The sequence below is a fragment of the Rhinolophus ferrumequinum genome, chromosome 14 (genome assembly GCF_004115265.2).
Source record: "Rhinolophus ferrumequinum isolate MPI-CBG mRhiFer1 chromosome 14, mRhiFer1_v1.p, whole genome shotgun sequence".
In the NCBI taxonomy this organism is placed as follows: Eukaryota; Metazoa; Chordata; class Mammalia; order Chiroptera; family Rhinolophidae; genus Rhinolophus; species Rhinolophus ferrumequinum.
Window position 1 is genome coordinate 71,159,583 of NC_046297.1, and position 23,427 is coordinate 71,183,009.

The window sequence follows — 23,427 nt, forward strand, 5'->3', positions numbered from 1 at the left end:
CCTGCGCTGTTTCCCTGCCCCTCCCATGCCCCTGGCCCCCTGCCGTGTGGTCTGCCCCCTTCATTCTCTGCACTCTGGCCACTGTGGCTGTTCTTCCGACCCTCAGATGTACGTGGCTCCTTCCCAGCTGGCCGTGCGCCCTTGCACTTGGTGTGCCCTTTCGCTGGAATGTTCTTCCGGGCTGGTCTATCCTTTCAGCTGCTCAGCCCTCCCCGATGGCCTATATGCTGTGCCCCCCTCTGTGCTCAGTCCCCTTAGTCACATCAGGGTCTGAGAAAGAGGACAGGAAGTACGGAGCCGGAGCCGGGAGGGAGGGAGGCAGGGCGGTCAGCTCACAGGCCAGGACCCTAAGCAGGTCATCCTGTGCTAACCACTGGCAGATCTTAGGTCAGAGAGTGACACGATCAGATAGATGCTTGTTTTAGAAATATTGCTGTGGCTGCACAGGAAAAACGGCTTGGAAGGGACAATATTTCAGAGATCCCAATTTAAAATGCCTTCGGCGGAATGCTTACGCTTTGCCCTCAGTCCCTTTTTGGGGAAGCTATGACTGGTCCCCCAGCTCTCATGCTGGAAGCAGCCCCACCCGCGACCTAACGGACACCCAAACCAGGTAGCGATTCCTCAGCTCATCTTAGGAAACCAGGACTATGTTGACCTCGAAGCCAACAAACAAATCATTCTCACTTCTGAACACCAACACCAAACCCCAGTGAAACGTCACCAACAGAATAATCACGGCCTTAAAAGAATGATCAACTCTGACCAAGTAGGGACTTATCTCTGGGATACGGACCAGCATAAACCCACGCAGAACACTCCACATAAATCATCATGTAGAACCTTGTAAAGATTTCTTAAAAAAAAAAACAAAAACAAAAAAACACCCAAGTATTTAAAATGTAGAGCCAACATTATACTTAACAGAGAAAACTACTATAGACAATATCTTTAAAAATAAAAGCAGGAAAATGGGCAAAGACCTATTTAATATAAAAGTTGGTAAGCGATGCTTCAGGAGAGAAACATGCAGAATGGAACGAACACTGAAAATGAAGACAGAACATGCTTTTTAAAAAGCAACAACTGTGCATTCGGAAAATCCAAGGAAATCGTCAAAAAGATGTCATGTGATAAATACTGAAAAATACAAAATAAATTCCTAAAACAAAACTGCACATGCACACACAGAAATACACAACGGACAAGTTCAATGAAAACGAGATGCCATTATATCAGTGACAGGAAGTCGCAATGGCTGGGTAGTAATTTAACAGGGGAACTGAGGCATGTACTTAAGGAAAATCATAAACGCTACTTGGGAGGAAGAAAAGAAGTCAGGAATGAACTCTGGGGAAAGTCCTTCCTCTGAGCTGAGGAGACAGGCTCACTGAGGACGTCACACCACTTGGGTTATCCTCCAGACGTGAGGCGACACTGATTAGAACCTCTGGGGGGAAGCCTATGCAACTTCGTAAGTGGATTTTGAACGTAATTTGGAAGCCATTTGGAGGGATAGAAACATCTTGCATATGGGTATAGGTCACATGGACACACGCGTGTATAAAAACTCATTGATCTGTAGTCCATTATATGTAAATTATCTCAATAATAAAAAAAAAAGCCACTGCAACTGACCCGCCAGCAGAGTAAACGCAGTCTTGAGCCTTCTGTTTAGAAGACGTGAACTCACTCAGACGACTTAGTGCCTGAACTCATCGTCTGCTTCCCCAGCAGCACGCTCCAGGCGCATGGAGCGTGGAGCTCTGCTGAGAACAGGCTTGGGACCCATGTCATCACACACGCTGTTCCATCCGCCTGGAATGTATTTCCTGAGCCTGTTTCCCTGGAAAATTCCAATTTGTTTTCAAGCCTTGGCTCCGTTATCTCGACTCCAATGCCCCCACCCCGCCCAGCTCACTGCATGCTGGCCTCCGTCACACCCTCAGACACCAGTGGCTTCACTCGCTTGGGAGCAAAACCTTTGCTCAAATGCGACTGTACCGGAATTTAAATACATGAACTCTAATTCAGAGAATTTGTACCATTTACTTTTTAAAACACACGTCGATGTGGGAAGATAGGCTGTCTGGATAGAAGCTGAAAATGTAAGGTGGTTGTACTGTCAGAACCGATGTGGTACCCAAACGGACCCACTCAGCTCACTACAGGACGGAAGAACCACTTTTGAAGCCTTAGCATCTCGAGAATGCTGTAACTCAGTTAACTCATTCGGAATTCTGACAGTGTGAGATCACTCACCATGTCCACAAACAGCTCGGGAACCTTACTGTACACACACGCTGAGAAGGCGGCCTGCGGGGCAGTCGGCGTTCCAGCGCCCCGCAGCCAGACATTATGCAGCGTGTGCCAGAGGCAGATGGCAGCGAGGGCACAGCCTCGGGCCCTGGGACAGGGACCTGCCCACACTACCCGGGCGGCCTGGCCCACTTCCTCATCTCTACATGAGGGGAATGAAGGCACAGGTTCACATCCCTTTAGCCTCATTTCCAAAACCTAAAAAGCACTGAAGACTCGTGAGACTGTTGTTTCCATTTGAAGCAAACGAACCTTATGCCTAAACCGGACCTGACCTGATGTGCGTCTGTCTTTCTATCTGTTACTGTGGATGCTTGTGTTCTGCTGTAGCAGTATTTGTGCTCTTAACTCTGGGATGCCACTGAAGTAGTACATAACATATGGCACGTGCGTCCCATTACATTAACTTTCTGAAAGAAGAAAATACTGAATTCCAAAGTCCACAGAACCCACGAGTTTCGGACACAAGATTTTGGACCTGTCTCTTCCTCACTGGGTGGCTGTGATGCAGGACGGTGACCAGCATCTAGTAAACACTATGTGTTATCCTGCTACATCGTGGCAAGGGTGTGTGCTCATAAGTGTGTCAGACCTGTCTGGCACTCAACCGAGGATGGAAGCATGTGTGACGTTCGCAGGCCCCCCCCAAAAAGAAGAAAGCACTCCTCTTAATGTGACCTCATTTCAAGTTCACAGGTGTGCATGGGCTGGCAGGCTCTGCCCCAACACACTCTGTCTGCAGTGAGGCCACTGGCCTCTCCAACAGGTTCCAACGTGCTTCACCAAGCCTGACAGTACAGGTCGCTTTGTTTAATTTTAAACTATGTGTAAAAAATGAAAGGCACATATAAAGAATGAAACAGGGTCACAGGGTGATGAATTCTGTAGAATACAGTCTGAAACCGCTGCCTCCTAACTCCATTAATTGATTTAATGTTTCTGTGTCTGTACGACTAAGTGATTTCAAAACAGGGCTGGCTCCTGCCTTCACTGGTACTCAGTCCCTCGGCACAGAGCCTGGCAGAGTTGGCCTCCACGAATGTCTACCGAGTCCAAGTACGAGGGAACAGCTCTGGACCACATGGGACACGTCAGCCACTCAAGGTTTTGTGGAAACAGCACGAGCCCTGGCTGTTCAGTGGTCGCTCTCCTCAGGCTACTTTGGAAAGACTGAAACGGCCATGTGCGGTGGGTGGAGTGGGTTCTGAGGCTCAGGGCGCAGAAGTGGGGCCATGAGTCCAAAAGGGCCCTGTGTCAACTGACACAAAGGCTGCTCTGTGTCACCACTTCCTCTCTGTCCCCAGGGGACTTCTGAGGGAGTGTTGACAACAGTTGCTGAGAAAGACATGTCCACCCACAAGGCCAGACGCACAGGGAAGGAGATGTAGTCTGTCCGGCCAGAACGAAGGAAAGGCAGCGCCCGCGATTCTGGCCACCTGGCGACATTCCCTGCAGCAGCACGGTCACATGTTTCAGGTGCAGGCTGCCACTTCTGGGAGTTGTTTCTGTGTGAAAACCCACAGGACTGCTCGCCTCGGAGCCCACAATGCCACCACGGAAACCGTACAAGTGTGTTCTGAAAAGGTAAGTCCAGAAAAGCAAGTGCCCCAGTGCTGCAAGTCCAGGAACCAGGTGTACCGCTGGCTCTCCTGCGTTGGAAGACACGACTTTCTGCCATACTGCAGGTCCCACAGGGCTCGGGTGGGCAGCCTTCCCGGGATGTGCTTACCAGAAATCTCTCCTCTTTCTCCAGCCAGCGCTGGTCTTCCTCCATCTCCTGCTGCTGTCGGATCAGCCGCTCTTCCATCAAGTGGGGTGGCAGCACCTGCCCGAGCCCTCGCAGGTCCCGTGCTGCAGAGTCCTGGGCGAGTGAGAGACAGGATCCTGCTCTCAGAGCCCACTGTGATGCCCTCACTTTTTTTCTGTCTGTCTTTCCAAAAAATCAAGCAAAACAGCAAGGGTGGTGGACATGGGGCTCTTAGGCTGCCTGAAGGGGACTTTCTGGAAGCCACGAGTTGACACGTGCCCAGCTCATTTAAAAATCGCTGCACTCAGCTCAACTCGCAGGGCATTATTCTAAGGAAAGAATCCACGCCACGTGCAAAGGATGCAGCATTGTTACCATACACGGTGGGACAATCTGGGAGGGAAGTCGTGGTGTGCGCGGGTCGGTACTAACAGGCTCTGACTGTCTTCCAGTTTCTTCCTGGGCCTCATGGACACGCTGATTCTATTCAACTTGGGGCTCTGCCTTTCAGATGAATGACCATCTCTCCTTTCTTTAGCAAAAAGGATTCAGAGCCAGAAAGCATATGAGTAGATGGAGTACCCTGATCTTAGAACTAGGTACTCAAAACCAAGAAATCTTAGGATTTAGAGAGGAAAGGGACCTTGGGCAAAGCTTCATCCGTGAGCAAACTGAAGCCCGAGAATACCGCACTTACCTCCACATTGGGCTGCCACATCGATATCTCCTGTGCTCTGTGGTTCCACGCATCTGTCTGGTCCAGCAGGGGTGCCGGCCCTGGGTAGACACTGCCGGCCATGGCTGTCATCCCATGTGAGCCCGGGTAGCCAGAGACCTGCGGGTAAGCGAGCGGCCGGGTCACGTCCCGACATAGGACGCTCCTACACGGCTCTGCTCGCTCTCCACGTGAAAGGAGTAACTACGGTTACAGAGAGTGCTGTGCGAGAATACTGGCCCCCCAAAGATGTCCCTGGCCCGTCCCCAGAGCCTGTGAACACGGCACCTCACAAGGCAAAGGGACTTTGCACAAGGGATTATAAATGAGGAGTCCTGAGATGGGCAGATCATCCTGGTTATCCAAAGGGACCCAATGTGACCACGAGGCTCTTGAAAAGCGCTCAAGGGAAGCAGAAGGCAGAGTGGGAGTTGTGACCACTGAAGAAGGGTCAGACAGGGCACGCTGACTGCTGGCTGTGACGATGGAGGAAGGGGTCTGAGCTCAAGAAGGCAGGCGGCTTCCAGAAGCTGCTAAGGACGAGGAAATGGGTTCTTAACTACACCTTCAGAACAGGTCCTCTGTTATGGTCAGGCTAGACAACGAATGCAAATGTTCACTAGAAAATCAGAAATCACCTACTTTGGAGTCTTATACTTACTGCAGTGCCAAGAGCCGACCGCCCTCCATGCAAAAGCAACAGGAGGCCACCAAGAGGACCACCTTGCACTGCTCGGGACTCCCTTTCCTGCCAGACCCACCACCATGCCCCAACAACAAACAAACAAACCCCTGAATGTCTGTCCTCTAGTGAACCGGGGCTGGTGGGGCAAAAAGTCACTCTTCATGTTTGAGCAATGACGACCCAGCCAGAGAGAAGACACACAGGTGGCCTTGGAGAGAAGGGTCAGGCTCAAGGAAAACAAGTTTCTTTATATAGTTCTGTTCTCCAATTGATAGAGAGAGAAGGAAATCAGTATTTGTTCCCATCACTCATCAGAGTCGTATGGAGTGGCCAGGGCTGTCAGGTAATTTTTTAATGCGATAAAGCAGCCAAATTAGGATTTCCACAGAGCAGCACACCTTTCAGCACAGGTTTTGTGTATCTGTTCCATTTCCAGACTCTAATTTATACTCAAATTCCCTACTGACATTATGTAATCAATAAACTTTCAAATAAGACATACAGATAGCTCTCACAGTTTACTTGAATGAAAATATCTAATCATAAAACCTTCTACTAAACATAAAATGCTACATCACCACTATTTTTGGTCAGAATGAACACATTCCTGCATGAGAACTTTTAGGAATTTTCACAACAAAGATTTCAAATGATCTCAGGCATTTTTCTCCACAACAGCAACCACGTGAAAGGAGCAGAAGAGCACTGAGGCTGAGGGAGAACATGAAACGAGACCAGGAGATGTCCTACAGCTGTTGTCACGGACAAGGTGTGGAAACGTGCGGCTTGGGAGAGGTTACTCATCCATCTGTTCTATGAAAAAAATGAATGTTAACTTATCCACAGAACTCTAAGCTACACACTGTTCTACGGAGGCACTTAAAAGTCGCATCAAGTCCCTCTGCTCGGGGCTTCTACTCTAGCTGGGACAACCTCGAACAAACACGCCACAAACCCCCCGGCCGTGAATGTGCCACGGGCCTGTGCCCAGCCCCTGGCCAAGCCCCCGAGGCCTGCCAGCTCTGAGTGCTTTCTCTTTCTGCCGTCTCATCAGCAGGCGATGTCGTGCTTTCTCTAAACTACTCTGGTACCCAACTCCTGCTCGGTGCCCGCTGAGCTGTGCCTTCCTGCTCACCAGGAAAAGCTAATGCCTTCCCTCAAAAAGAACAAAAAATGGCTGACTCTGCTTCTGGCCCTTTTCTTTCAATGATACTCTTTTCTAATTTGTATAGGATAGTTGACTCTAACTCTTTCCACACCGTCTACATGGCATCTCATCTGGCTTTTAAGGCGACTTTCAATTTCATTCTTCCCTTCCAGAAAAACTGCCCAGTTTAGTGTCACCTCTGCACAGCGTGTGCCTGCCGGGTCTGCCCTGTACCTTCTCAGATCAGGGAGAAGAGAACGGACCTGACAACTGGGGGACATGTGACTGAGTGACTACTTATGGCCGCTGCTTGGGACAGGATGGCAAGACAACGCTCCCTTAGATAGTTACTAGACTGATGGCATTCTTGGCATTCTGTTTGCCAAGTGACACTCATAAATACACAAATAAAAAGCACAGACATAGACAACATACCTCCCTACCCCCAAACGTGCCGAGGAATAAAGAACACATGTTGCGCCTGAAACGACGGGCATACCTGGTAGTGGTTGGTCTGCACCACGTGCTGTGGGCTGGGGTAGAACCCTTCACTGGACCTCGGGCTGGGGTAGCCAGGCCTGCTGGGCTGTGAACAAACCGACAGAGTGTCACACACATGAGGATTTTGATTATTTTGGTAAATCTATGTTTCACTGAAAATAACAGGAAAAGGTATTTCTCTACAAAGCTTGGTAGGAAAGAATGATAAAGGATGCCAAGACATTTCAAGGGGAAACAGTCTTTTCAGCAAGTGACGCTGGGCCAGCAGGAGGCCCACATGTGAAAACACGACGGTGGCCGCTTCCCACACAACATACACAGACCTTGACTCCAAGTGGATCACAGATCTAACTGTAAGAGCTAAAACTAGAAAACTCTTACAAGAAAACAGGAGCAAATCTTTGTGTCCTTGGGTTAGGCAATGGTTTCTTAGAAATGACACCAAAAGCCCCAGCAACAAAAGAAAAGATAAATGAGAAATAATCTACACCGTGGGCGAAGGACTTGGGAAGACCCCGAGACGAGGACCAATGGCCAACGAGCTCATGCCTGAGAAGATGCCCGATACCACCCAGCATTAAGAAAATGCCAACGGGGACGCTTCTGTGCAGCGAGCGGACATTCGTCCTGTTCTATCACTTGCCGGCCGGGTGGCAGAGAGCAATGAATAGACCAACTCGCTTTCTTGCCATATCTGTAAAATGGGAGTTGAGCTACAGGCACTCGGAAGTCCTTCCAGCTCTAAAATCTTCCTTCTGCTTGTGAGATACCTGAATTTAAAGTTCATAGTGAAAGAACAGTTGGTGTGACACAGAAGTCTAATCCTGAGGGATTTCACAAAATGGAAACCATTATTCCCCAGCCAAGTGATGACCAGAAAGAAAGGAAATGGACTGAGGCCCCAGCAGGCCCAAGGGAGGACAGAAAATGCTTCAGTCCCTGTCTGTCTTTCCCACGGATGTGCTCGGTCCTAAAGGGAGACTGGTGCTTTGCTCCAGTTAAGCTCTGAGTGAACTGGAAGCTCTAAAGTCTCCCCCTCCTCCACTTACAATGTCCCCACCACTTGGAGAATGTTTCCTGTCCTGTCCTGGGAGTCTTTCCCACGTTACTTCCTTCATGCAGCGGCTCCTGAGTTCTCCCACCTGACATAAACCTAAGTCCTCTGCTCTCCGCAGGTGTTAGAATCCTGGCCAGGCCTGCAGGTACCCTGTACCTGCTCTGGCCCGGCCATTACGGGCCTCTTAACGTGAGGGTGGAAATCGTTTCCTTATCCCTGTGGCACCGCCCGACCTCACTGTCCCAGATGCAGTCCACTCCAGACTTAACTACTTATGAGGACAGACCCCCGAGACGCCCTGACACAGGAAAGGGGCATGGAGGGGGCTTTCCTCTGATCGCTGGGGGCAATTTCCTAAGGGTCTCTGAAGTCCAAGGACTACCCTTCCGATTTAGTTTTAAAGGTGTCATTTGAACATGTATTAAGAGGAGGCAAAATAGGAGTTTGACTCTCTCTGTACAGTCATTTTGAAGGGATGTGTTGATATGTGCGCCTTACAGTGGTTGTTTGGGAAAGGCTTCCCGGAGTCCAAGGATGGACGTACACAGTCAAGAATCACGCAGTAAACAGAACACCTGACAGCTGTATGGTGTGTCCTCTGGCTGACATTCTGGAGGTGGCAAAAATGAAAACTTTTACTCAGCCTGTCCCGTGTGCCCCAAGCTAGGTACTTTATATACCATTTGATCCTTCGGAGAGCAATGTACCAAGCAGTATTACCGGCCCATTGTACAGAGGATAAAACTGAGGCTCAGAGAAGTCAGGCAATGAGGACAGGCTACATGGCAGGAATGACAGGACCGCCTGCTCCAGAAGCCGCTGTGTTGTGATGCTACTCTGACAAGCGCACTTCTGTCTCACCAATAAAAAGGCAAGCACGAGAGGGATTTGCCAGAGAATGGCAGTCTCCACACAATGTCTCACAGGGAGGTACAGGGTAGCAAATGATAGCACCGGTAAGGTTCCATTTCAAAGTAAAACCAACAGGTACAAAGATGGAAAGAAAACTGCTCCAAAAGGAGGGCACAGCAGCACCCCTGCTCATCACAGCGTGGGGTGCTGCGGCCGTCCACCTGTGCTCTCTGCACACACGGACTTGGCACGGCGGGCAGGAGGGCGGGCGGAGAACCAGGCAGCCAGCAGGTGACCGGGCACTTCACCTCCCTTGCCTCCAGTCTCAGTGAAGGAGTGGCTGCCATGAAGATTAAATAAGCTAACATGTCAAGTTCTTCCACGTGAGCGTCCCAAAGTGTCACCCGCTACTAAGCGCTACGATTTACCAGGAACACGACATGTCCTCCTCAAAGAGAAACTTGAATTTTAAATATAAGCAGACTATGGAGCTGAGGGAATTTTTCTTGATATCTCCCAAGTGAGGAGGAAGAAAAAGGAAAACCTGATGTGCCCGAAAGGAGCGTTCTCAGCTGGGCAGCCGTGCTCCTGGCGGGCGTTCGGGGTGTCTGAGGGGCTCTGAGATCACGATGGTGGGCACTTAGGGTGGCGGGCAGGAGGGGGAGAAACGGGTCCGAGCAACAGGACCGTTCCTTCCAGATGTCTCTCTCAACCTTATCGAAGTAAAACAACACGGCCCTGTAACTAGAACCTAGAACCAACTGTCTGGCATGGGAACACAAACAGTATTTTGCACAGTTTATCAGACACTGAACTTGCCAGAACTGCAACTACTGTATACTAACGGCCAATTTATTTTGTTTGGTTTTTAACTTTACCAAGATTTCCTGCCACTGTAGAAAATCATGTCATCAGGACCAATGAGATTCCTTCTCGGTCATGGCTGGGGCTGCGCTTGTGGTGAATCCACAGGTGCACCTGGCCCCCCACACGCCTCTCCGTGTCACAGACCAGAGTATTCCCTACAGGTGAGTGCATACGTTATTAAGATCTACTTTTATTTCTCTTGTATAGTTAGCGGTCTCCTGGCAGAACTGATGTTTAGCACGTCACTCGATTACCTATGTATTTCACTTCAGAATTAGGAAATGGGACATTGTCGAATATTTTTTATAGAAATGGAGTGCTAGGTCTGGTTAGGGTTGAGAAACCCTGTTCGGAACACCTACTCCTCAAAGGTTTCATTTTCAGGACGCTTTATTCTCAAAACTTACTGAGGACCCCAGGAGCTTTTGTTTATCTGGAATGTATCTACCAATACTTCCAGTATTAGAAATTAAAACAGACCCTTCACGATAACAAACTAATTACATTTAAAAAAAACACTATTTTTTACCCCACCTCCAAACCCCCCAAAAAAAGCCAGTGAGAGGAGTGGCGCCTCCTCGTGGCAGGAAGGCAGCCGGCTGTCCGGGCTACGTCCACATCCAGTTGGCGTGACAGGCTGCAGAGAGATCCAGCTCCACACAGCTACGTGCTTGGAAAAGGGAGGAACATTTAACAGGGTCTTGGCACAACTGGGGACACTGTTTTCTGACACTACAAGTGGCATTTTCTTAAAGGTGACTTGCCACGTGGAACCTGGAACCAGATTGTTATGCTCCATTCAATCCGTCTCTGTCTTGTACTGTGGACCTTTACCCACATGGTGCATAAAGGTGCGATGTGACCATTTGGAAAATCTGGGTCACTGAGTAACGCAGATCTTCCCAATGTTGACACATTTCAGTATACAATATGAAAAAATAATCACATTTGTTAGTATCACCCTGAGCTCATCAGAAAAGTTTAAGCTATCAAGGTCATGGTGATGGATATAAGTTTTTCAAAATTCCCATTTTTGCTTGAAAATTCCAGTTTTATCACTGGCAACAAATATCATCCGTTGTTTTCCTTGATGTGACAGTCTCGCTTCTTTCTTTTGAGAAGGTATCTACCACACACACAACTCGGAGCCACCGCCGGGTACGTGCCAGCAGCTCTTTCACATCTAACTGGTCTTCATGAGAAAATCGGTCAGTTGAGTCCGGCCCTCAGCCACACAGCGAGAGCTGTACATGGACTTCCTACGAACGCAGAGAGACTTCTCATGGCTTCACCAGGTCAGTCCTAGGCACACTGGCAACTTTTCTTATTGCGTGAGGCCCGTGGTAGAGAACTCAGTGCCGGCTGGTACAGGTGGTGCCGAGGTGAGAGAGCTTTATCCACTGCTACGTCTGTCAACACAGTGCACGAGGCAAAGGACGTCTCAACGTGATTATGACACGGGTTTAGATCTCAAGGCCCTCTCAATGGTCTTGGGGACCCCCCGAGGTCCAAGGATGACACTTCAAAACTGCTATTCTAATTTTCTCCTGAGGCTCCGCTGATCTCATGGGAATCTGCAGGACGAATGACTGAGCCCTAAATGGGCCCATCCCCGCACGGGGCCCTTGTCAGGCGAACGTCTCCAGATGACTAGTGTGTGAAAAAAAACTGGTACTGAGTGCTGATGAAGAGGTCAGTAACATAGACTGAATAATCAGCTTTGTGGTTATAATGCTTTTGTCATTAAGTAACAATAATTAAGCTTTTACTTTTGAATCTTGAAAGGGTGAGAGAAAAATACTTCCCTTTGAAAAACTAATTAAACTACATTACAAATTTTATTTATTCGTATACAAAACTTATCTACAAAAGGCTGAGATCCTCCCCGACTAGAAGAGTTCTAAGTGGGACTGAGCTGTCCCCAGACACCTGGGGCAGAATTACAGAACTCCCTCTGCAAAGGGCAGAGCAGCCTGTGAGAGGAAACGCTGGCCAGCCATGTGGACATGGCAGACTCGTTTCTGACTTCAGATACTGGCCCCATAACAGCAGAACGTGATTCTACCGACGGACTGACGGAGGAGAAGGCAGAAGGCGCACACAGGTCTTGATCCGAACTGGCAGGGCACTGAACAGTGTGTGTGTTTATTATCACCAAGCATCTGTGTATTTAGACACGTGTGGATGATTGTCTAGCTGTTCAAACTTTTAGTCCGGGTTTTCCCAAGCTTTTTCTTGAAGGGTCCAAGAGTGGATATGTGAATCTTCGTGGTGCACACTGTAACCACACTGCTCAACTCTGGGGGTGGAACCGGCCACGACAACCACAGACAAGGGTGCAGCTCATTCTACTCCAACTTTAACAAGAAGAGCTGCAGTTCACTGACCCGTTTCAAAAGGCAGAACAATCTCTGATTATAGGAAAAAAAACAAAAAAACTGAAGAGATGCTGCATTTTGAAACTTCTCAAAAAAGAAAAGTGAGGACATTAAAAAATGTAAACAGAACTAACTCATCTTTGTACTCAAAAACAAGAAAAGCTGAAGCGCCTTCACCCACGAACCCAGCGCATGGCTTTTTAAATTTAGCCAAATGAAAATTTTTAAAACTCCTACACTGAGATCGAGAAAAAAGTTTGGATAAAAAAAGTTGGTTAATTCTGTGGGTTTTAGGGGAGTGCAATATTATCGGGTGCCCACCACCAAATATATACAGGACCTTACATTTCAGTGATATTCGCAGCGCCCCTAAGAGGGAGGGAATATTCACACCCTCGTTTCACAGGCGAGGAGAGTGAGGGTGGGAAGAGGCAGGTCACTTGCCCAGACATCAGAGCCCAGTGGGATGGGAGCAGATGCAGGCTCCAGGCCCGAGCAGTGAACCCCGAGGCCCTCCTGCTCCCAGGACTGGATGCGGCTGAGCTGTTACTGGGGTGGGAGCTGGGCAGACTTGCATAGACAGTACCGGGATGTGGAGTCATAGCTTCTCTGTGGGTAACTAAGGATTCTTGTTGTTGTTGTTAGCCTAGGAGAGACAGGGACACGTTCTGGTTTCCTCACTAACTCGCCCAAGTAACATCCCTCGGACAGAGGCATGACCTTCCTTCTCTGGCCTCAATTTTTCTATTTGTAGAGCTCTGAGACGCTGAAGAGCTGCATCAACCACCCGTATTCACGTTAAATGTGCAATGATGGTCACTGTTGCACAATTTAAAACACTGACCGACAAAATGTAAGCATTCAGACATCGTGATAAAAAAACAGGCACAGTATCTAAATAGCACTTTGTACTAACAGATTTCTGAACATTTTTCAAAAAGCAAATGAAGTAAAGACTTATCAAATATAAGTCTTTAGTAATGTATTGTTAGCTCATCAGGTATCAAATAGCAGGTAACTACCAACCTATGACCTATTTACTTTCCAGAAACTGACCTGAACTGCATTGTTCAGGGCAACTAAGCCAGCGTGTGAAAACAGCACCCTGTTTTCACAAGCTCAAAAGCCTAAGGGGTCTCAAGCACCCCTAACCCAGGAGTGTTGGAGGGCCAGCGATGGCCAGGCCCCAAGCACAGGACAGTGAGGCAGCGGGGGCAGCTGTGGCCGCCTCCCAGGGGTCGGGGATGGGCAGTAAGGGGCAGGCCAGGCTGAGGACGCTGCTCCCACACCAACCCTCGGCTCACAGCCACAGGCAAGACAGAAAATGTGCACAAGGTTCTCAACAAAACAAAAGCAAACCCAAAAGGAACAGGGTCAGGAGGACTGTGACTCCTTTAAATTACAGCAAAATGTCAGGCACTCCTGGCCTGGTGTTAACCATCTGAGGTTTTAGCCTTGACATCTGGGAGGTCCCTAACAACCCACAGGGAAAAGCCTCCCCCACCCCAGGTGGTCTGACGCTGCAGAGGAGGGGGGAGGGGGAGACGGACAGAGAGTTTCCAGATCGCATTGAAACCAATCACTCGCGGATTGAAGGGCCTATAGTTGAAGTGCAGTTAGGAAAAGGAGTGCACAGGAGGGCACTACGCAGAGGGGCAAACCAGAAACAACAGCTGGAGTTACAAGGATGCTTTTAGAATAAGCCGGCATTCGGCTTCCTCCCCGCCGACAGCAGCTGCCTACACGGAAACGCACAAGTCAGGAAGAGGAGTGCAAAGTTGGGGTGGGGGCCTTTGCTACCTTGGGCGGTGCTTCGTCGGGCCCTCCGGAGTCCCAGGACACTGTGACCTGTCTTCTGGACTCCATCCTCATCCGCTCTTCCTGCTGAGCCTTCTCTTCCTCCAGGATTGTGCTAGAGAGACAACACACGGTGTGAGGGGCGCTGCCGAGCACAAGGGGTGAGCACACACCAGACCCACGCGGACTGACGGCGGGGGCACCAGCCGCTAACAGAAGAGGGTAACGAGAAAGAAAGGGAGAGGGGCTCAGGCTCCGCTTCCCCAGATGCCTCTAGAACAGCGTCGGTCCAAAGGCAAGTCTAGTCGCAGCACAGCCACAGGGGAGGAGAGGACAGCTGGTAAGACAGGGAGATGCACAGGGCAATCGAAGATGAGTCGAGCAGAACGTTTGTATGCCAGCGTCTATTCTGAACAGAACAGTCACCCTGAGAAATCCCAGCAGCACTGCGTCAGGCAGAGACACGTCTCAGGACAGTCTTCACGGGCACACAGGCCCCCCGCCCCGCCCCCGGCCAGGAGACCGCATCAGCTCGTTCTGGTTGGGACACATTAGCAATCTGGCCATGATCTCCCGAAGCTGCTCGCTGCAGCCTTCCTACTAACTTTCAGCTTAACCCGAACTTCCCCTCCTCAGGAAAATAAGGAAATATGCAACAGCATTTGCCAGTGCTTCTGAAAGTCCTGGCTGCCTCCAACGGGACAGACCGGCGGAAGTCACACGGCTACTTACCGCGGCCTGACTGCTCGGACGCTATCTGCCGCCCCACGTCATCCTGCTGAGCAGTCTCGTCTTGGCCCTCTGCCATCAGCTGGCCTGCCCAGAAGGCGGCCCCAGGAGCCTCTGCTAACCTCCCATCCCACGCCGACTCCCTGGGGCTCTGCGCGCGGCAGGTCCTGGAAACCTTCGTCCCCACGGAGGCCAACAGCTCTCTCCTACATGCCTGCAACTCTGCGCCCTAACAATGCAGCACGTTCAGTGGCCAGCCTGCTGGGGCAGCGCAGTAAATAACCACCCAGAATTACTCACGAGAGTGAGGTCAGCTGCAGCGGACCCTTTCTAATCTGGGAATTTGCTCAACTGTTTCAGACAGACATTCCTGCCTGCCTGGAGGCTGGGGCGAGCTTTCTCATACAACCCGACTCACGCAATCACCTTCTAAATCAGGAAAAGACAGACACAATTCATTTCATAACTGCCCTGAGTCAGCAAACCATTACTCCAGATGTAAGGTGGTGTTTTTTATCCTTTTTTAAGGAAAGGGGATGGTTCTCTTAATGATCACATTAGCACTTTAGAAAAAAGCTCTCAGCCAAATGATCCCACCCCTTCCTCAAAACAGGATTTCGGTTTTCTGCTGGCTAGAGCTAGATGATCAGACTGAAGAACAGCAGGAAACTTTCATGATACTTAAGAATTTAGTGTCACCCTCGAGACTTCCGGGCGCACACTGGGCCAGCCCTGCCGGCCATCGGGCCCCAGGTCTGACGACCGTAAGCCTTGCTCGAACGCCCTGTAAGTGTGTTTGCTTGACTTGTGCTCCCAGGAGGCTGAGGGTTACTACTGGACAGCCCGTCCTCACAGCCAGAGTGAGCACAGACCTGGAGCAGACTCATATTTGTGTTAATAACGACGGTGAAGTGGTGAGCAAAGCCCCAGTCAGTGAGGAGCCCATGGCCAGCTTCCCGCACACTCAGCAGGGAAGGGCTGCGGGCGACCTTCTCCCAGATGGCCCCTGGGGGCACGGGCCCAAGAGGACTGTCCCCGGCTGGGAGTTTTTCAGTGCCCTCTCTCAATCACCCAACCCCCGAAATAAATAACAAAGCCCCAGAATTTCCAAAAATTTTAGTTTTAAACTGAAAAGTCCATAGAAATAAAGAAAAAAGAATTCAAGTAAAAAAAAAAAATTTGTCTTTTCTTCCAACTTCTTCAAATAGTTAAAATGCAGGCAAGCTACGAGAAGGCACATGTGACATCGTCCTGAAGGCAAGGGAACCTCCATTTAAATAGCTGCCACGGAGGCAATTCATTGCACGTGGTTGTTTTGTGAATGGGGCCACCCTGGTCTTAAGGTTACTGTTCCCCACAAACCCTCCAAATGGGTCTCGGGAGGCCCCTGCCCATCAGGAGACCCTCGCAGGCTCCGTCCACCCACACCCGCTTTCCCCTATTCTCCGACCTCCTGAATTTACGGTCTGAAACCTTATATGCGGCTGCCCTTCATCACACACCAGCATCTACATCATTCCTCTGCGTTTTGCGATTTAGGTCGTAAGCTTCCCACGGCTGTCAGACTGGGGTCCGAGTTCTCTTGTCGGCAGTACAGCACCTGTCCGTGACAGGCACTTCAGTATTTCTTCTACCGAATGTGCCTCTCTTGTCCGTCAAAGAACAGTGATAACTGGGAAGGGAGTACTTCCATCTCAGTACTTTATTCTCTTCCCCAAATAACAGCTTAAAATGCTTCTGAGAAACCCTAGTCTGCTGCCCAGAGGAGTCAGGAATATAAATAACTCCTAAGATAGCTGTTTTTACAATGGGAAGACTCTCCCATAGATGGAGGAAGGGTACACGAGGAAACATTTCTGAACTCTTCTCTTTACAGCTGCTCGAGAACCCAGAGCAATAAGCTGGAATGTGCAGAGTGTCAAGGAGGTCAGATTTAAACATATTTTCCCAAACTACAAGTATTTTTAGTAGCATTACATTCCATTTGGAAGCTCTGAGCGGCCTAATGTGAACTGGCAATGAGCCCTGTGGTTTTCCTGAGATGCTGATTTCTAAGTTTCAAACTTGCAGGCAGATGAAACAGTAAAAGCTAAGACTTCATTTAACAAACAGAACACGCGACAACAACGTCTTTGTTCATCCAGGAGTCTCATCTAGGAAGAGAACTGTGACAAGGAGCAAGAGGTACATTAGTGAATGTTAGTTTTATTTTTCATGGCCCTGGCTTGAACAGAAAGAGTCATCTAAGAGACCAACTCAGAGTAAAAGGACACCGACAGCCTGAGGCTGCTCTGGCTGTATCCTCTTGGCCTGCGACACCTGTGACACCTGCTCTCAGCCTCCGTGAGCTGGGATGCAGAGGTCTTATGAAACTGACGTTCTGGAGTAACAAAATGTGACTTTACTTCCAAGGTATTTTCATGGACAGCAAGAACATGGTCTCATAGGTTCTATGTCTCCAGTGCTGACCTGAGATACAAACACAAATCTCTAGCACAGACAAGGTTCAGAGTGGAAAAAGGCCACGAGCCTGAGTGTCTGAGGAGCCCGTCAAGTTGTCCCAGGAGACGGGGCACAGCTAGGAGCTGCATCTCTGCTGAGGCAGGTGACACAGGCAGTCTGGCCTATTTCAACTTGTTTCCTCATTCATAAATGAGAATAATGTCTGTTCTATCCATTGTCAGATGGAAAAATAGAGTATGTGAAAAAAGTAAAACCCCTAAGGAAATGTGAGTTAATTCTGTACTCTTACCTGCCTTACAAACTACTAGGGAAAAACTTAGTATTTTTACCTATTTCATTTCTGTAGCATTTTTCCTGAGAGTGACTATACTATTCTTTTCTTTGAAACTACAAAACATTTCTTCCTTTAAATGTAAGAAATACTCTTTGCTTGAATAACTTTTTTAAAAAAAGATTGGACTTTGATCACCTAAACATAATAATTTTATGGTGACATCACAAAATTTGCTTTGGATATAAAATCAGTCTGGGTTCATAGCTACTTAGGCTAATCTGAAAGATACCCAGAGAAATAGCAGCAAAAAATTGGAAGGGAAAAAAGCCAAGAGGGAAATGGCTTGTTTTGGCAAGTTCACGGGAATACGTTTTGAAACATGATCTCTTTTAATTACCCGCCATTGCCTCACCACAAAGGAATGGGATTGACCTTTTAAGAACAACACAACTCCTGGTATCTGTGCAGAAAACAAGGCTGGCGACTGAGATGCAGCAGGAGCTGGCGTATTGATGAGGGGCTGGTCCAGTGGAGCAATGCCACACGGCAACGTGGCAGCGCCAGCCTCTGCTCTTTCTTTCTGACAAATACGCACGGCAGGCTGGACGTCTAGTGTCATGAATACACCGAGACTGCATTTCTCTCTCTACTTATCATGTATCTAAACCTGCAGGAAACATGCACTTCTGTTTGGTTGTGCTGTTATCCATCTCAAAATTAGAACAAAAGTGATTTCTACTCAAATCTTACTTTAAAAGAGTCACCTCTTGGGAGTTCTGGCAAGTTTGAGTAGCCCCTCCTTGACCAAGCGTCTTGCAGGTAGTGACTATGGACTATGGACATCCCAAGTGGCTCCATGAGAGCAGGAGAGCACCCCATAGCAGTCAGATTCTGGGGGAGCTGGCACCATAGGAAGGCAATGTCTCCACATTCTAATGGCCACTAGAGCCAGGAGCAGCTCCAGTCTTGCTGGTTTGAAGACCCAGACGACCGAGTTTGGGTCAGCACAGCAGGTAGAGAGTGAGAGGGGACATCTCAGGAAGGGGGTTCCTCAATTCTGGGTATAAATTCTGCCCAAATCTCTAGCTGACTGTAAGCCAGGCACATACAAGATGGGCTCCAAGCAGCCCAGCTAAAGCTAAGAGAAATGAAGTGAAATATGATGCTGCCCACAGCATGGAGAGAGTCTGCCATTTGCGACCAGCCAAGTTAACTACCTGTTAAAACCAAGGAACCAACTAACCAACCAACCAACCACTCTTCAGAGGAATATAACTGAATCAAGAGTTGCAATGTCAAGGACAATCTAAAATTACTTGATATACAAAATAACATGAAAATGCGATCCATTCTCAGAAGGAAAAAAAAAAAATCTAAAGGAGGAAGACTCCAAAGATGACTCAGAAATTGGAATTATCAGGCAAGAACTTTAAAGAGCTATTATGTTCAAGGACATAAAGAAAAACTTGTTCATAATTAATGAAAAGATAGGAAATGTCAGCAGCGAAATAGCAACTGTAAGAATTATTCCTAGATAATAAACGGTTAAGACACCATTTTTAGTAGAAACAATTTAAGTTTTACATTAAATGCCCATTAAATTTAGATTTACTATTTACTTTTTTATCACTGGGAAGGCTAAGGACCAAAACCAAATCAAAGCAAACCAAACAACAACAACAAAACCCTTACAGTTCAGGTACCATGACTGTTTTAAAGTATACAGAGAGAGAACTGAGAGACAGTCCTTTTACAGATCTTATCTAGACCCAACAGGAGAGCAATGAGAAGGAAAATACTGCAACGATGACTAAGGAGGAGTTTATACTCCACCTTTGAAAGGAATTTTGGAAGCAAATACAAAACCACTGAACAAAACCCACACTCAGTGAAAAACCACAAGTAACCTCATGTCACTAACCAGACCTAGAGCTTCCAATTCAGAGTTCACATTTTAGGATAAATGAAGAATCCAAAAGGATTCAGAAAAACTCGCATAAGATGCTGCTCACAGGTTAAAAATGTTCAATCCTTGTCTTCATAAAACATTTATGAAATGTCAGAAAGACGCACTCTGTGTTTTAGTAATGATAGCTAACACTTTTCAATTCCAATAACCAGATGGTTTGTAAGGTAACCAACAAGTTGCCTGTACCCTAAGGTCCCCAGGTCCCTATAGATCCTCAGAACAAGCTCTGTTGTTACTCCTGTCCCTAGAACAGCTCTCACAGTGTGTGCTTCCCGGAGCCATGTTCCACTGGGAGGTAGATGATTTGAGGTAATCCCGAAAACTAGAGCATAGGTGGGATGTGTGGTCCTGCTCTTACAGGAAGGTGAAGTCACCTGCCTGAGGCCACAGAGCCTTTTAAAAATTCTTTTTAAATTCTAACCTTCATAATACAACACACATAAGTCTAAACAGCAGGCTAAGCTCCTCCAAACTCTAGTGTTCTCTGTGCTTGTACTTACGTAGGTTACACACACACACACACACACACACACCCATTCACTCTTAAGGTGTCGCTGGCTTGAACTGGCAGCCTCACAGATCGACTGAGATGCAGTTTGTGTCCTGAAACTCTCTATAACTTCACTTGGGTATGATACCGAGAAGTGATAGGAAAAACAGAAGTAATAAGTTTGTGGCTGCAGCCAAGCTGTTACAGCCTTGATCAAACACATCTCTCAAAGGCAGCTTGGTGTGATACAGTTAACAGCCAACATGACAATATTAAGTTAAAATAACAAACACCCCCTTGATTCCCGCCCCCCAAGCTAAGGACAGGCTCTGTATTATGTACGCAGGACGAGCTCACAGCAAGTAGCTGCACACTCTGGCTCACACACGCTGGCATGGCTTGCCTCTGGCTTGCCTTGTTACCCCTGGAGGATGCAGCCTCATCGAAACTTCCAAAGCTGCTCCTCATTGTGTCTGCGATCCCAGAGGGTCACAGCATCAAAATGCACACACTCAAGATGCAACAACAAAATAAATAGAATGAATATTTTGAAACTAACATAGAGAGACCACGTCACCCTTCAAGGTCCTTGGGTGGCGAGGCTGCCGTCCTTTTTGGCGACTTTGGTAAGGAAACCGCTGAGGAATTCCTTGTAATAGTATTTTGTTTCCTTTCGACCGAACAATAGTAACAACTTGCTCACCAGTCATGATCATAAGACAGAGAACTTCAGGACTTCCAGCCGCGTCTCAAATCAAGGTGCAGAGCATGAGAGCTGAGAGCAGGGCGCCGCACTCGGGCGGACGTGCTTGGAATTCCAGCCTCGTGACCTCCGCTCGGCTGCCTAAGCTCAGCCGCAGCCTCCTCGTCTGTAAACTGACAATGATTCCACCACCTGCACCCCCAGGGACTGTGAGGACTAAGATGGAATCACGTGCGAAGGCTCACGCACAGAAAGCACTCAGTACACACTGGCGTTTAACATCACAACTAGTAAGGCTGACGGAAGGGGATGGGGACTTGTCATCAGTGAATATGGCACTGGTTCCAAAGGTCTTCCCACTGGGCTCAGGGACGGAGACCCACCCAACCTCATGGGCCACACCGGTCCTTCCCAGGCCAGTGTTCTTTCGCAGAGAAAGGTTCAGGTGAACTGCTTACATAGCACGTACATTCTTTGACCTAACCTTCATAAGTGAAAATGGCGTGCTTAGAAACAAGGAGGGATTGCCAAAGGTTTAAACAAAACTAGGCTGGCAGCTGCAGCTTCCGTTCACGCAGGGAGCGGTATATCGGTATATCTGCTTTGGAAAACCGGAGCCAGGCACTGAAGCTGGACTTGTGCATACCCACAGACCCCTGGACATACACCCACCTGAAATTCTCGTACACATGCTCACACTTACAATTATGTTCATACAGCAAGAGTCTCCAAAGCCCCAAACTGGCGACGATCCGAATTGCCAGCAGTAGTGGAACAGATAAACGATGGCACGTCCACAAGTGGACACGAGACAGCAGCGAGAACAAAGCATAAGCCCCTGAACAACAGGGACGACCTCACACTGCATGCCGAGTCAAAGAAACCACAAACAGGAAAGTGCGTGCTGACACTTCTGACATGAGCTCAAGCACGGTGTGTGGGTGCCCTCGGAGGGTGGGCGGTACTGGAAAGGGCCTTGGTGGGTTTCTGGCAGCTGGCAGTGTTGTGTTCTGGTTCTGGATTTTGGTTACATGGCTGTGCCCAAGTTGTGAAAACTGAACAAGCTGTTTACATCTTAGCCTGTTCATATGTTCACATGTTTGTATGTCAGTAAAAAGTTAAGAAAATATAAAAAGTATGGCATAAAACTTTAAATTGACAATTCTGTCTATTGCCCTCATTTGTCTAAAAGGATTTAAGAAACTACACACGAAGTTAAAATGTTTCCCTAAACTGTCCATCTTTTCTCTTAACGGCACAGACACGTCAGTCACTCACACACAGGATGCCTGGGAGTAAATGAACGTGAGCTCCAAAAGGGCAAATATTAACGCTGTTTACTGCGGTTCCCTTGGTATCATATCTACCAAAGAATGAGCGGAATTCACCAGGGATCATATGACTTTTCCATTCAAAAACTATGCAGTTCACTCTTACAACCGTCAGTCACACAGTACAAAAATGCTAGAGTACACACGTTAAGAGGAATTTTCATTGTAGATCGCTGTAAAATGCTCCTGTTGAGGAATTTTCACACTTGATAATAGGCCACCTACGGCTTAACCTCATTCTGGTCTCAGTGAATTCACGCCGAGGAATAAGGAACTAGGAGGAGACTCTTTTGAGTCACTGAGATCAAGCCATGACAGTATGAGCCAAGTATTTTCTATTCTGCCTAACAGAATTCATCCTGACAGCCACTTTTCTCCACTTCTAATAGAGGGCAAAGCAAATGTATGGCCCAAACGTGAGTGGGATTCCACAGTAATTTGAGTCTATTTGCAAACTTCTCTTTTAAGGAAGAGGAAGAGAATAGGATTTGGGAAACATTTTTAACTGCCCTGAGGTAAGGGCTATCCAAAATTTATTACTTTGCTAACATCGTGGATAATGAAAATTTTGAAAAACTCAACAAAAGAACCTATTTAATTACTGTGATAGATGTTACATATATGTGACCAAGCAAGCTATTATATTATAGCAAAATTTTATTGGCCTATTTGGTAGCCATATTGTAGTGTTCAAAATGCAAAGTTAAACTCCATTTCTGACTAAAACAGAACAATGCAGGATACGTTAATGTTCAATGACCTGTGCTAACTGTGCATAAGAAGATACCCATCAATTATCGTCCAGGTACATTCATATATATATATATATATATATATATATATATATATATACACACATATATATATATATATATATATATATACATGCGCGCGCGTGTGTGTGTATAAGCAATTCTATTTAGTTCTAAGTTCATCTTGGGTCGTCTGTGGAGCTAACTCCCCTAATGGGACAGTCCTAACTTAATGTTTGCCTGAACTCACTCGTGTGAGGCACTAATTCGGGGACTGCCTGGTCCCTCCCTGGGTCTGGGCTCCTGGCCCGGCGGTGCGAGCGACACCAGGTGAGTATGACCATCCCTGTCCTCAAGGAGCTTCAGTCTAGTAGGGGAGGAGACATACTAGACTGTGAGCTCCTCGAGGGCAGGAAAAGTGTTAGCCATCCTGCCCCAGTGACCGGCACCAGGCTCAGCGATGGTGGTGCTCAGTGTCTGGGCCACTGGGCACGGGGCGCGCCAAGCTTGGCGGCACGGGGGGGTGGGGGGGGGCGGACAAAACAAGGAAAGTGCTCAGGGGACTGCGGGCGGAGCCTCGTCAGCTGGGAAGTCACGGAAGAGCCAGCATGGAAAAGGAGCCGAGAAAGATGGGTAGGATTTCAAGAGGAG

General features: G+C 48.1%; 1 protein-coding gene across 7 annotated transcripts in view; it reads right to left on the reverse strand.

The window, feature by feature from the left end:
* Positions 1-23,427, reverse strand: part of PTK2 (protein tyrosine kinase 2) — a 123,978-nt gene that overhangs the window by 14,597 nt on the left and 85,954 nt on the right. For 6 of the 7 annotated variants that reach the window (XM_033125813.1, XM_033125811.1, XM_033125810.1 and 3 more), the window contains 4 exons: positions 14,069-14,180; positions 7,113-7,199; positions 4,764-4,901; positions 4,049-4,180 (listed from right to left, as the gene is read on the reverse strand). In XM_033125813.1, the coding sequence (XP_032981704.1) occupies positions 4,049-4,180; positions 4,764-4,901; positions 7,113-7,199; positions 14,069-14,180 (469 nt within the window). Of the gene's footprint in view, positions 1-4,048; positions 4,181-4,763; positions 4,902-7,112; positions 7,200-14,068; positions 14,181-14,797; positions 14,829-23,427 lie in introns of those variants that run through there. The other variant, XM_033125809.1, reaches the window with a different exon arrangement.